We start from the raw sequence: 14,281 nt of genomic DNA, 5'->3' as shown, positions 1-14,281 counted from the left end.
TGCTGGGGGGGAAAGAGGTGCTTGGAGAGACCTCGACGCACAGGCGGTGGCCCGGGGGGAGACAAGAGGGACAGGCACTCCAGCAGAGCCCGGGCAGGGGGCAGTATACCCGGCCACAAAAGGGGTGGCACAGGGGAGCTCAGGCACCCGCTCTGTCTGCCCTCTGTGACCGTGGCATTCCTCAGAGCTATGCCAGGAAAGTCCCGGCGGGTCTCGGGGAGCGGAGCCCTGCGGGAAAGCATCTCCGGCCGGGGACCGGTTGCTCCGGGTCAGGCCTCGAGCGCGGGACGAGCGGGTTGCGCCCGGGTTAGGGAAGCCGCGGCCGGGAGCGGGACCGCCCCCTGCGCGGGGCCTGACGCAGCCATCGGGGCTTTAGAGTTAAGGAAAACTCCGCGTTGGCTTCCCCGGGCCCACTGGCAAGCGGACGGCTCCCGGGTCGGGGAGCTCGGACTCCCGTGGCCGCCTCCCTCGGTGTCGGGTAGCGGTAGATCCTGGGAGGAGGAGGCCAAGCAGTGCCAGGGCATCCCACCCGGCACAGAAGCCGAGAAGGGAGGGTGTTCTGGGACACGGGCACGGCCCGCCCCCAGCCGAGGAGCTCGCGGGGCCGGGCCGGGCCGGACCGGGCCGGGCCGGGGAGCGCGGCGCCGACTCCGCACCGGGAGCGCCGAGCCCCGCGCCCGCCCCTTCGCACAAAGCTGATCCCGAGCGCGGATACGTGGCGGCTCGGACGTGGGTTCGGGGAGCCGCTCTCGGCTCAGCGCTGACAGGCGGGGGGAGTTTGTTTAGCGCTGAATGCGAAAGGAACAAAATCCTTTTGAAAGGGCGCTAAGTAGTTTCACGCCAAAGTGGCAGATTTGGTAAAGAATGTGCGGGGGGACAAAGCCCCGCCGCGCTCACTCGGCCGCAGTTCCCAGCGCGGCCGCAGCGCTCCGGGCCGCCTCCCCGGGAGCTGAAGCGGGCGGAGTAGCGGCACAGCCCCGCGCCCTTCGTTCCGCTCCCTCCCGGCCCCCCGGGCGGCACGGAGCAAAACCATTAAATATATATATATATATGTATATATAAATAGCCCACAGAAAAGCCGTCGAGGCTTAGCCGAAGCGCAGCCTCTGCCCGCAGTTCTGCAGTTGACTTCCCAAAACGAGGAAAGCTTGCTCGGAGCCTGGCATTGTGTTCCGCAGCCTAGGAAACCCTAAGAAGCTGGTGCTTCCCCCTCCCCTCTCTTTCTCCCGACCGGTTTGTAAATATTAACAAGGTTGTGTGAGCCATTCTCTCACACGGAGTGCATTTTTTTTCTTCTTTTTTTATCCTCGGAAAAGTTCTCGGCTCCCCCCAGCCCCGCTCCCACCCCTCCCCTCCGCCGAGCACCGCACCTGCCCGCAGCCACAGGATTCAAAACCAATATTGTATTTGTCACTTCGCTGTCCCCTTTTCCTCTCCCAACAGCCCCGCTTGCCACTGAAGCGAATTGTGGATTTATGGAGGAAAATTAGCATAAATTATTACCAAATCGGTAACCGTGTGTGGTCCCGCTTGTGGGAAAGGGGCTGCCGCGAGCCCTCCGTGCGGAAAGGTGTCCGCGTGGGCTCCGTGCGGGGCTGAGCGGCTGCTGCACGAAATACCCTTCTGCTGGGTTTGCTCGCCGATGTAATTGACTTATGCGTATTTTATATGGTTTTCCCAACACTTCCCCTGCGCTGCCGGTCTGATTAGGCTACAGAAATACGTCGATTTGTTTTGGTTTTCCGCACAACCGACCTGGCTTCGCTTTCCTCGCACCCACACTTGCCCCTTCCCCTCCTCCCTATCGCTCGTTTTCAAAGCAAAGACGAACGCTCCGAGTTCCACTGAAGTCCCGCACTGCCCGACTCCGACATTTGTTGCGCTCCGGGTGGCGGTTAGCGGCTCTGCGCGCCGACCCTCCGCGCCCACATCCATTGCACACATTCCTTCGCATTGGGAAAGCGGTCGTGCCGCTGCCGGCCATACCTCATTTGCACTCGGAGCAGCAAATGACAACGGAAGTCGACTTTTCTTTAACTTTACAGCTTGTGGGCTCCCATTTGCGCCAGCGGTTTTTTTTTCTCCCTCCTTCGAAAATAAAAGGTACCGACAACAACAAGAAGAAAAGAATCTGTCAGCCTGTGAATTTTATTTACTCTCGTGCTACTTCTGGGCTCTCTGTTTGACACCTCGGAAGCGATCTGGGGCTGAAAGACCAGCCCGGCCCGGGATGTGGGAGTGCGGGGCTGAGGGCGGCGGGGCCCGGCGGAGCCGCGGATTTGGGACTCTCCGTTCTATGGCAGCGGCCTCCTGCCCCGTGCCTGGGGCACGCCGGGAGGAATCTGCCCCGGCCGCATAGCGCTACCTCCCCCCTTCCCTTCCCCCCTCCCCTCCCTCCCCCCCCGCCGCACCCCGCGGCGGGGCAGCCCCAAGCTCTCTGTGCGGGGCAGTGCGGGAGGTGCCCCTCTATGCTCGGCTTCTCGCCTTCTTAAAAACGCGATTAGTTGCCCATTACTCCCTACACGACGTCCTGCACCGCGAGCTAGGGATCAGCCGGGCTCGAGGGTGGCGAGTTGGGACGACGGGGCCCGTCCGCAGCCCCCGGCCCGGCCCGGCCCCGCTGCAGGGCGAGGCGCTGCGGGCGGGCGCTCACACCTCCCCTGCCCTTCTTTCCACCCCCTCCCCCCGTTATTTTTGCTGAATTAAGAAGGTGACATTATTCTTTTCTTCAAGTACTTCTGTTAATATTGAAAAACGTGCGCTTGCATTTCAAGCGGCTGCGCTCAGCCTCAGCGGCCATTTCAATATTAATGAAATTGTTTAATCTCCTAAATTCATCGTGTTTAAGTTACGTTTTGGTGATTTATTGACCTACTCCGAAAACGCTGGTAATGGAGTGGATGTGCATTCACCGCAAAGCATCTCCATCCCGGGACTCGCAGCCCCCTCGCGCCCGCCGCGGGCCGACGGCACGCAGCGCCCCGCACCATCCCGCACCGCGCTGCCCGGGGGCTGCCCGGGGTGCCCGCACGGCGCCGAGGCGCGGAGCTCCCGGGAAGAGAACGACCTGCCCGGCTGCGCCCCGCAGCCCCGTGCGCGGCTTCGGGCCGAGCACCAACAGGTTCGTGAACTGGGAGCGGGTGGGCCGGCTGGGGGAGGCACCTCCCCCCCGCCTCCCGCGTCCTCTGCCCCGCACGAAGCCCCCGGAACGGGGCAGAGCCCGCCTGGGCTCGGCGAGGGAAAGTCCCTCGTTCCGGACAGAAAGCCTCGCCTTCGGTTAGCCAACAGCACAAATCAGATAACAATGCAGAACAAACAGAATACCACCGCCAAGCGATTTCCATGTCAAACATCGCACCGCTCAGCAGCTCCATTTGTAAGTGTGAATTGCGGACTGAGCTTCCTGCAAAGTCCACAGAAAGGTTGGCGCGTACCTCCCCCCCCCCCCGCCCCCCCGCTACTGGGGACCATCACACCGCAATTCCGCTGGCGGAGCCTTTTCACCCCTCGCCTCGTCTTCAAATGGAAATGATTCCCATTGGCCCAAGGTGTCCATGTAAATAGGTGTAAATGAAACCAGATTATGCCTTTCTCTCCAGCCCCCTCCTCCCGCCGCCCTCCCCCTCCTCCCAAGGCGATTGTCATATGATAGCGAAGAAGTGGCACATTAATGAAGCGCCTCTACAGGGGTCTTTTCTGCTCATGTCACCACATAAAACTATCAGATGCTTGGAGGAAGGACATGGAGGCAACTACTTAGCTCACCGCGGCTGCAGAGAAGCGGGCGAGCCGCTGCCGCAACCCAGCTGCCGCCAGTGTAAAAGGAGCTGATTCAGCCCGCGGAGGAGCGGGGAGGGTTACGCAAAAGGATTCCCCGAAGCGAGCCGGGACTACAGCGGAGCGGAGCGGCCGGGCAGGGGGCGAGAGAGGCGCCGCGGCATCGCGCTGGGGAGCAGCCCCGACTCCCGGCCGCGTCCCGAATGCGGACTGTCAACTTCCAGCAACTTTAAGGTGGGCACGTTCGGGGCTGCCGGGGCGGGGGGTCGGGAGGCGCGGGGAAAGGAGGGGACGCGAGCGAGCGGGAGGGAGTCCCGTCCCCCGGCAGAGGCTGGAATGCACAGCGGCCGCCGCAGAAGCCGGGCGGGCGCGGGGCCGAAGCGGGAAGGCCGGAGCGGGCAGTAGGGCGCTGCGCTGGTCTCCGCCCGCCCCCGCCGGCGCCGCGCGGCTCTGGGCTGATCCCCCCCGCCCGCACCGCCCCGAGGGCCGCGGTCCCCGTGCCCACTCCCCCCAGCCTCTCGGACTCATCCCTCCGCCCCCCCTCCCCCCCATCCCTGTCGCTGCCCTTCCGCAGATCTCCGCGGGTCCCCACGAGAAGATGCCTCGCCCGGGCAGAAACACTTACAGCGACCAGAAGCCCCCCTACTCCTACATCTCCCTGACCGCCATGGCGATCCAGAGCTCTCCCGAGAAGATGCTGCCCCTGAGCGAAATCTACAAGTTCATCATGGACCGTTTCCCCTACTACCGGGAGAACACGCAGCGCTGGCAGAACTCTCTGCGGCACAACCTCTCCTTCAACGACTGCTTCATCAAGATCCCGCGCCGGCCCGACCAGCCGGGCAAGGGCAGCTTCTGGGCGCTGCATCCCAGCTGCGGGGACATGTTTGAGAACGGCAGCTTCCTGCGGCGCCGCAAGCGCTTCAAGGTGCTCAAGTCGGAGCACCTGGCGCCCAGCAAGCCGGCCGACGCGGCGCAGTACCTGCAGCAGCAGGCGAAGCTGCGCCTCAGCGCGCTGGCGGCCACGGGCACGCACCTGCCCCAGATGTCCACCTACAATCTCGGCGTGTCGCAGCCGTCCAGCTTCAAGCACCCCTTCGCCATCGAGAACATAATCGCCCGAGAATACAAGATGCCCGGCGGGCTCGCCTTCTCCACCATGCAGCCCGTGCCGGCCGCCTACCCGCTCCCCAACCAGCTCACCACAGTGGGCAGCTCCATCGGCACGGGCTGGCCCCACGTGTACGGCTCCGGCGTGATCGACACGGCCACCCCCATCTCCATGGCCGGCGGCGAGTACGGCGCCTACGGCGTGCCCATCAAGCCGCTGTGCCACGGCGGGCAAACTTTGCCGGCCATCCCCGTGCCCATCAAGCCGACCCCCGCCGCCGTGCCGGCCCTCCCCGCGCTGCCCGCGCCCATCCCCACCATCCTCTCGAACTCGCCGCCCTCTCTCAGCCCCACGTCCTCGCAGACGGCCACCAGCCAGAGCAGCCCGGCCACCCCCAGCGAGACTCTGACGAGCCCGGCGCCCGCGCTGCACTCGGTGGCGGTGCACTGACCCCGCGGTCCCTCCGCAACCCCCGCCCCGCTCTCCGCGGTCGGCCGAGCGCACGGCGTGAGCCGCCCCGCCGCGCTTCCCGTCTCGCCCTTGCCGCTCCTTAACTTTGTTTATCCGCTCCTCGGAGGTAAAGCGGAGCGGAGCCCCCCGCCCTCCCTCCCGCCGTGCCCCGAAGCGCTCCGGATACTCTCGGCGTGCCGGGCACCGGACGAGCCTCGCCTCTTTCCTTTCCTTTGTCTGGGGAAGGGCAGGGTGTTACCTAGGACCGACCTTTAAAACCATAAACGGTACAAAACGGCCGCAGCCTCACCGCACGAGAGCAGCGACGTCGCCAGTTTCCGAGCGGCAACCGCTCCGATTCTGGAAGCCCGGAACGCGCTCGTTCCCTTCGTGCGGTGCGGGTGCGCGTACGCGGCTCAGGCAGCGGGCTCGGAGCAGCGCCGGGCGGGGTGCGGGGCCGCGGCGGAGCCGCCCGAGAAGAGCCGGAGCGCCGCGGGGGCGGGAGGCGGCAGCGGGCGGCCCGGGAGCAGAGAGCGGGGCGGCGGGAGCAGGGCCCGGTGCTGCGGGGCGGCAGCCGCTCCGCCCCCGCGCCCGCACTGTTTACAAAGCGCGTGTTTCCCTGTAAATAGCGGGCTCGTATCTGTACTGTACATCACACGAGGTCCCCCTCGCAGTACCTGTTGTAAAGTGGATGTTGACCGTAGTTTTTCCGGTGGAAGAGAAATCGAAGTTGATTCCTCTGATAACTTCTGACTCAGATGGAGGTTCGGGGCTCCTTTATTTTTTGAATTTTGTAGCTATTTCACGGCTCACAAACAAACGACCAAAACCTGCCACCAAGCGCACAGCCCTGTGCAGGCTCGGCGCCAGCGGAGCGGTGCCCCGGGTACGGCACGGCGCAGGCAGACAGAGGCTGGGGAAGCTGTACATGGTTGTGAATAGGAATGGTTATAAATGTGTAAAACGCACTTTTGTTTGAAATATTTTCTAGTTTTAGGTAGTCTGCTGAAAACCGAACTGTTGTTCTGTCGTGAACTGCTTAAGTTAAGGAAAAAGAAAAAGCAAACCTCTACGAACAGCATTGGTGTCTATTGAGACTGTAAAGAATTTTCTTTTTAACTCTTTTCTTCCTGTACAGAATGAGCATGGCATTTTAAATATTGGTGTTCTCATTCCCAGCATGTGTGTTTTAAGACAAAGGTTAAAACAAAAAGTGTCTACGTTAAATTATGAACCTAGTCGTCCAAATAATATTTTCTCATTAAAATATGTAAATGCAGACACAGCTTATTTGTCTTTTTGAAGAGTTTACATACGAACAAGGGATGACATTCCCATCTCTGGACGCCCTCACCCGCACTTTCTCGGGAGATCACTGCAAATGCAGTTATCAATGCACCAGAACGTGTGGGGGAAAATCGTCCTTATCGGTGACTTAGAGAAGAGATAACACAGTGCGTGTGGTGTATGTGTGTGTCTGTCCGCACACCGACCCACGCACACACACACACACAGGCTGACACACAGGGCACACACGCGCCACACTTACGGCCGTGTCTGTGTGCATGTGCCATCCTCATACCGCAGTTATTTTTTCTCTGGTAAGCAGAGATTTGTGAGCTTCCACAAGGCAGTGAACATAAAAGAGTATTAAAACTCTTCCAGGATTAATTAGTCTTTAAGTCAGAATACTGAATTGTGGCAGTTGCAGTGTTTCCTACAAAAGGGACAGTCGCATCTGTTCCGAGTAAAAGTAGGGTACGGAAGCCTTTCACTCGTTAATTTCCTAAAGCTCTGTAACTACTTTCCATGCCCGCTGAGCACGCTGTGCAGGAAGCAAAGCCCAAAGCTTACAGCCCCCCACACCGCCGCTGTCAGCGCGGTGCCGCCGCAGCCCTCAGACCGGGGGTTCAGCGGGCGCGGTGAGTGCCGGTCCGGCACCTTCCGGCGGGGTTGGCCAGTCCCTATGGGGATTTTGTAAGGGTTCTGCAACTGTTGAACGTGACATAAGTAATATGGCGAAATTAGGCAATAGGTGTCTTGGGGAAGAGCCGCGTCGCGCCAAGAACGCAGGTACATACATCTGAGTACTTAAACGCTTATTAGAAAGCAAATGACATCGTATTCTAATGAGCCGCCGGGACTGTTTGACTCCCCGTCCCCGATCTCAGCGCGGTGTAGCCCTGCCCGTGGTTACTCCCTGAATTTCTGCACCAGAAGCAGCGTCAGGGACGTTCCCCAGTACCTACAACACGGTACTGCCGAACTTTTAAGATTAATGCAAAGGGCATTTAATCCTGGTGCGACTCCTTTCTTTCTTTCTTTCTTTCTTTTTTTTTTTTTTTTCTTTTTTTCCAAGAGAACGGATCCCCCACACAGAAAAAGGTGGAAAATACATGAATCATTGGGCTGATTAAAATGCATGAAGCCGCTAAAGCTTGTCAGATGGGGGACAACTGAACTCATTCATCAAGTGCAGCCCACGATTATATCAACACGATCAGCTAAAGAAAGCATTCAAAACTTATCACCAGATCAATGGACACAGAACTCGACAAACTTTTCCTAAACAAGCGCTGACCCACATTTTTAAACGACGAGGACTCTCCTTCCCCCCCACCCCCCCTCATTTTATGACCGAGCACTCAGAGCAAATCCTCAGAGATCCTCAAAGACGAAATCCGAGCCGAGCTCAGAAGACGAGGATGCACTTTCAGGGTCCTTTTTAACCCACACGCTGAGCGGGCAGAGAGCCCCGCAGCCCCGGCCCCGCTGCCCGGCGCTGCCCGGAGGCAGGTCGCAAACAAACACGCCGCTCGGTGCGTCGCTCGAATTTACTGCTTTGACTTGGTAAATCTCCCTAATGGCTCAAGTCCAATGTCAATAAACACAGATCTGAAGCACAGCAGTGAGAGACAACGGCGGGGAGGGAAGGGGCGAAGGGGGTGCGAATAATCAGCTCCGACCGAGCTCAGCAGCGCGCTCGGAGACCTTGGTAGGGTCGCGAGGGGAGAGAGGGTTATCTAGTTCTTTTTTGGTTTCTTTGCCGGCGAGACGCTACCAGCCAAGCGTTCTTGCTGCAAAGACCGCTCACCCCAGGCAGAAGGCTCTCTTGCGTCAGAGAGCTGCCCGGGTGCACGAGGTAAGCGGCAGCGCCGGCCGCGCTCGGCGGCTCGGGCTTTCGCTGTGAGTCAGTGCACGGTATGTGAACTCTTTCTCGTCGGGACGGTGTTTTTTTTCCTTTTTCCCTCCCCCCCGCGCCGTGTGACGGGACACCGCCCGCAGCACCGCGTGCTCTACTGAAGCGAACCCGCAGGCAGCAGCTCTCGCTCGCCCCTTCGCTGCCCCTCGGCGCGGCTCTCGGGTCCGGGCCGGGCCAGGTGCGGGCTCCCGGTGAGGGGTCCCGGTGCGCCCCGGCCCCGCCGCGCTCCTTGGGAAGCGGCACCGACCGCGGCGCTTCGGCGGCAGCAGTGCCGACTGATCTGCGGATCTTAATATAAATGTCACTCTGTGGGTTTTTGTTTTTGGTTTTGTTTTTATTAACAAAAAGAAACCGAGGCTGTGAAGCCTCGGAGGAGCTTTATTTGTTTCTTTTAAACTAACAACAAATTATCTAATTAATATGTTTCAATTACAGCATGAAAAAGAGAGGCTTTGGACCGCCTGCAGTGGGCTTACAATAGCCCCAGAGCCCACTATAAGAATTTACAATAACTTCACATCTGTTTCTTTATTTCCCACTTTTCGAGTCTAAAACTCCTCTCGAAATCACTTCAAACCGTGGCCCGAGTTATGAAATATGGTCTCCGTGCCAAGGAAAAAAAAAACGGTGGAAAGAAAAAAAGGACAAAACTTTGCAGATCGAGGCTTCATTTGCAAGCTAGAAAGTGAAAGCCCCATTGAAGAGCATTAAACAAATATATTAGAATTCTGTCACTTTATGCAATTGAGTAGATCAAATAAAGGGTCCCAGGCCACTTCATTCACTCTCATTCACTTGAATAGAAAATGCAAAGAATAGCAAACCTAGACTGGGCCACCGATGTAGATTTAGCCCTTTTTTTCTAAGAGACAAAAAGGCTGAATTTTCACAAACACATTGCTGACTCGGGGACTAGGAAACCAGCGCTGAAACTCCTTTGGAATTTAAATTCATTTTATCTTCCTCTCTCTCCTTCTGGGTCCGTTTGCGCTACGGCGCGGGCTGCACCGGCACCCCTGTTTGCAAGAAATACGATATCGTACAACACGACCCGCGGGTTCCACGTTTATCCCGCCGAGCCCCGCCGCTGTTCGGAAGATAACGTTTTTATTTAGAAGGGTGAGAGAAAAAGCAGAAAAGGCCGCCCGCAGCCCCTCCGTGGGAAGCACGGGCAAAGGCCCCCGGCCGCTCCCCGTGCCCGCTGCGCTTCTCAGTACCGCTCCGCGCCGGGCTGTCAGGGGAGACCCCGAAGCAGCGCCCCGGCCGTTGCAGCGAGAGGGCTGAGGGCTGCGGCGTGCGGCGGAGCAGCGCGCAGAGCGACGCGGCCCCCGAGCGGCACCGTCGCGGCGCAGCTCCCCTCCTGCCTGCCGCGGCCGCAGCCCCGCGCGGCCTCACCGCAACCGAGCCCAGCGGCACCCGCCCCGGCCGCTGCCGAGCCCTGCCGCTCCCAGGAGCAGCTCGTGCCCCTTCTACGGCCGCTGCCGCATAAAGGCCCTTCATTCTGTGCTATTTAGGAGGGCCTCAGCATTTATTAAGTAGTAACTCGAGTGTTTTGCATTCATTAGCGCAGCTCCTCAGAGAGGCATTACGGCCAAGAATAATCTCACGCCACAGGAAAACTCTGCTTTTCCACTCCCTCAACCCGCACGGCACAAACCACCCGCACACACTAGGCTTATCTGTAAATATTTTTCCCAACGATGAAATCAAAGCACTCGAGGGGCAGCACTTCCCCAGTGCTCGGGCCGTTCAGCTGGGCTGTGGTTGCACCCCAAGCCGTGTCCTGCTGCCCCAGCCCCATGTCACAGGTGGCCTCAGCTCCAAAGTCGGGGGCAGACTGATGCCCGTTGGAGTGTTTGGGAACTCTTGGTCCCAGGGCTGCTCCCATGAGCAATTTCACACATCTGCTCTTCGTTCTAACAGTCCAGGCCAATAATTACAAGGCCATTTTATTCCTACTATTGGCAGTGCCAATGGATCTCCAACTGAACATAGAATAAACACAAACTGAGCTGAAATAACCACAAAGGCACCAAAGCCTCTGTTAAGAAATGTCTGAACATTGCTGCACACTCTTCCCAGCCCTGGCCGAAAATATGTGCTGGAAATGTCAGGTCAACATTAGACCAGATGGAAATGCCCTTACATGCCCTGCAGCCTGCTGCAGGACATTGGGTTGGGAGCAAGGGAAGCAACCTCCACGGCCAGCCACATGCAGAGGGCAACCATCTCTTCAAACAAACAGCCCATGGTCTTTCAAAGCACAGATCTGCATTTTCTATTAAGCAGAGAAATAGCTGCGTCCCATACTTCCCACATCTCCCTGTGTTTCTCTCCTGTCATAGTCTTGGCGGATCTGATAGAAATTGCCAGATGCAACTCCTCAGCTTCACGATGAGAAGCAGAGTGATGGGGAGCCGAAAGGCGCAGTCAGCACTGTGGGCCTTCGTGCAACACTCCTGCTAGGACTGGAGCACGTGGAGCTGCACAGTCACAGCCCTCCAGCCAGAGCCATGGCCCACACCACTCAGGGCTCTGTTCTCTCCTTAGCTGTCTGCAACATGGAATTATCTACACCAGAAAAGACCACTCAGAAGGATAGGACTAGACTGGCGTAGGCCTGCTGAGAGAGCCCACGAACACACAAACAATCTGTATTTCCTCTTGGTTTGTGCTTGATGTACTTGAGCCCTGGCTGAAGATAGTTTCATAATTAGACCTTTTTATTTCTAGGCTAAGGAATTTCTCAGGAGAATATGGAAGATAACCAAGAGGAGACTGATCCCTATTACATGTAAATGGGCTCCAAATTTACATTACATTGTGGCATGGAGACCATTCTAACAGATCCTAATAGAGAACAATCTAGTGAGACACTAACAAATACCAATTTATTAATTGAGCTGCAGCTTCCACATCCTTCACAGACGTAGAAGGACCAGATCTATCTGGAGGCTCTGAGAAACACATCTACTCTCAGAAGTGGATGCGTACAGGCTGAACACCATCGAGGTGCTTCCCCTGACATCCAAAGGCACATTTTCCAAGTGAGGCATTTTCAATCATTTGTGATTCGCAAGACTGGTGCGAGTATATTCTCTGAAAAGAGACAGCTACTGCGTGTTTCAGAGGAAGAGACAACTCCTGTGATGAACAACTCTGTAGGGAGGGAAGAGCTTGTGCCTTGCTGCTTTCTTTATGCTCCGACTTTTCTCACCCCATCAGTCATTCAGTCTGCTCCCCACAGCAGAGCTTACCTGAGCCGTGTTTGTGAGCACTTTACACATTAACTGGAGATTTCAGAGAAAAAAATTAATTCCATTACAGTCAACTGAAACCCCCAAGTAAATTAAATGGGGCCAGGATACTACCCTCAAGTTTTTTTCAGAACGCTTTCATTCAAACGCTTTTCTCAGTTGACAAATATTCTACCTTTCTCTCAGGTGGGGGTCACCATCAGCTAGCAGACAGGGTAGGTCAGACAGAGTATGTACACAGGCACTGTGATGCTGCATAGCTATGGGTGACTGAAAACTGCAAAACAAGTTCTTTTTCTGTTCTTCCTCAAATGTTACCCTAGTGCTTCCAGACCATAAACCAGAAATGTTCTGTTGTTTTTAGTCACATCTAGAGCACATACCAACAGAACTGCCCAAGGAAGGTTCAAACTCAGAATACTGGGTTTCAAGTTCTTTTCTTTTACCGAAGCGTATCCGGTTTTTGAGTGTTTGGAGGAAAGAAGAGCGGCTCAGAATCCACTTTTACAATTGCCAGGATAACTTTCAGGCTGTGGACTAAGCAATCTGTACATTAACAAAATCACAGTCCTACATACTTTGAGATAAAACAAGAAAAACATGAGACACTCTGTCTTTTCTGTGCTTTGGCTAATACCACATTATCTGTTTTTTTGTATCCATCAGTAAGATCTCAGATGTACTTTCTCCCTCCTTTTCAAATGACAAAACAGACATTTGAGATACTCTAGTATTCAATTCTCCAGGACTGTTAAGTAAAGCTACCAGGCACTGTGAGACGTGATGTAACCATCAGAGCTACTAACACTGGATTTTCTTCTGAAATCATCACTAAAAGAGTGGGTGGATGAATTCCTGTGATGGAATTTCACTAATGACATTAAACCTGACAGTATTAGGCCATGTCTCCACTGTAGAAACGTTGGTTGGATTTGATCTAACAGGGTGAAGGATCCATTAATTTTCTGTAGCATTTCTATACTGGCAAACTCCCTAGTAAGTTTAGTTATGCTGGTATTAAAGCTGTTGGTGGCTTTTTGAGGGAACTTAGACCATAAGTCACATCAGTGAAAGCACATTTTGTCAGAGTAATCTATTTCAGTAGGATGAGGCTTGCTGGCTGCGCTGCCAGGGCAGACATCTACACAGCCACATTTTTTCCAGTTGCTGCCCTGGTGATGGTGTAGGCATTCACTTCTGGATGCCAACAGCCCCAGGCAATACAGACAGGAATTAGCTACATCAGACCATATGGCTGGTTATGCTCCCACAGGACAGACAGAAAGTATGGAGACAAGCAGTAGAGCACAAGAGGGCTGAGAGTCCTGCTGTGCCCACACAGCTACAATCTGCAAACCTAGATAGGGGACACCTCCGACTGCAATCAAGCAAGGGTTGACTACTCCAGAAATTACCTTATTCTCTTCTTCACCCATTGAGTAAACCCAGTGAGGGACAATTAACCATAAACTCCATTGTCTGTATATAGTTACAAGCTCTATTACAAGCTCTATTACTGTTTCTGTAGAGCTGCATATTATAAATCCCATTGCTGTCTAAGACTGCTTGGGCCATGCCTTTCAAATCCACTTGCTTAACAAGCTCTGCTTCCAGAGCCTGGCTTTTGAGAGTTCTCCCTGATGCTTTTTTTTTTCTTCCCTTTCTGAGGATATACAAAGATATGCTGTCTTTTATTTTTGAGCTCGGAATTATTCTGAAATGTTTCCATCAAGATCAGGCTGTTTTGAAGTCATCAAGCAGGAACCACCAGGGACACCTCCTGCACATTCAGATGAAGGTTCACCCTTGGAAAACAAGCCCTGTTCTGCCTGTAGCACTCAAATTCTATCCAACTGGTCAGCTCTTTCTACCTGCAACTGCTGTGTCAGAGTTGTACATTGGAAAACAGGCTTTTTTTTTCTTCACTGGTCACAGGCATGGATTATAAAACAAAGTGTATTTCTAAAACAACTTAAAGCTTTGTCAGACCACAAAGTCCCTGACAGAGCCATCAGATCATACAACCACCCAGAGCATGAGAAAAGACAAAAAACATGAGACATCTAGTACTCTTGATCATTCATTAGCCTCTGCAGTAAGGGCTGTGTATACATCTAAGTGCCACTGTTTCTTCTGTCCAAAATACTAAAACTCTCTCAAAATTTGTCTCTTCTCCTGGTCAGTCTGCATCATCAGTTCCTACAACCAAAGAAAACAATCAAAATACTCAAACTGTTTCTCCATGATCAAGCTCTCGATGATCCCTTTTTTTCTTCTAAAGTAAAAAGATACTGCTTAAAAGGACAGTTTTGGGGTCAAATGCCACTGCAAAGAAACTCAATGGGATGAATCTGGGTCATTAACAATGTGTCCTTATTATCCAGTGCAAGTCAGGGAGGTTATGGTTCTGTGAATATGGATGTGGCACAGTTGGGTAGGAGGTCAGCAGCACAGAGTTAAATACTATTTTCAGCATTGTCTTCT

At 55.1% G+C, this 14,281-nt stretch overlaps 1 protein-coding gene and 1 long non-coding RNA gene across 3 annotated transcripts in view; one reads left to right on the top strand and one right to left on the bottom strand.

The window, feature by feature from the left end:
- LOC121111665 overlaps positions 1 to 14,281 on the bottom strand; it is a 239,867-nt gene that overhangs the window by 92,804 nt on the left and 132,782 nt on the right. The gene's annotated exons all lie outside the window — the stretch shown is intronic.
- On the top strand, positions 3,697 to 5,359 carry FOXB1 (forkhead box B1). Its single transcript, XM_004943754.5, has 2 exons — positions 3,697 to 4,011; positions 4,352 to 5,359. The coding sequence occupies exon 2, from the start codon at positions 4,376 to 4,378 to the stop codon at positions 5,336 to 5,338; it is 963 nt and encodes a 320-aa protein (XP_004943811.1). The 5' UTR covers positions 3,697 to 4,011; positions 4,352 to 4,375; the 3' UTR covers positions 5,339 to 5,359.

This window comes from Gallus gallus, chromosome 10 (assembly GCF_016699485.2).
Source record: "Gallus gallus isolate bGalGal1 chromosome 10, bGalGal1.mat.broiler.GRCg7b, whole genome shotgun sequence".
Lineage (NCBI taxonomy): Eukaryota > Metazoa > Chordata > Aves > Galliformes > Phasianidae > Gallus > Gallus gallus.
The sequence above is the reverse complement of the archived record's forward strand: the minus strand, read 5'-3'. Positions and strand labels throughout refer to the sequence as shown.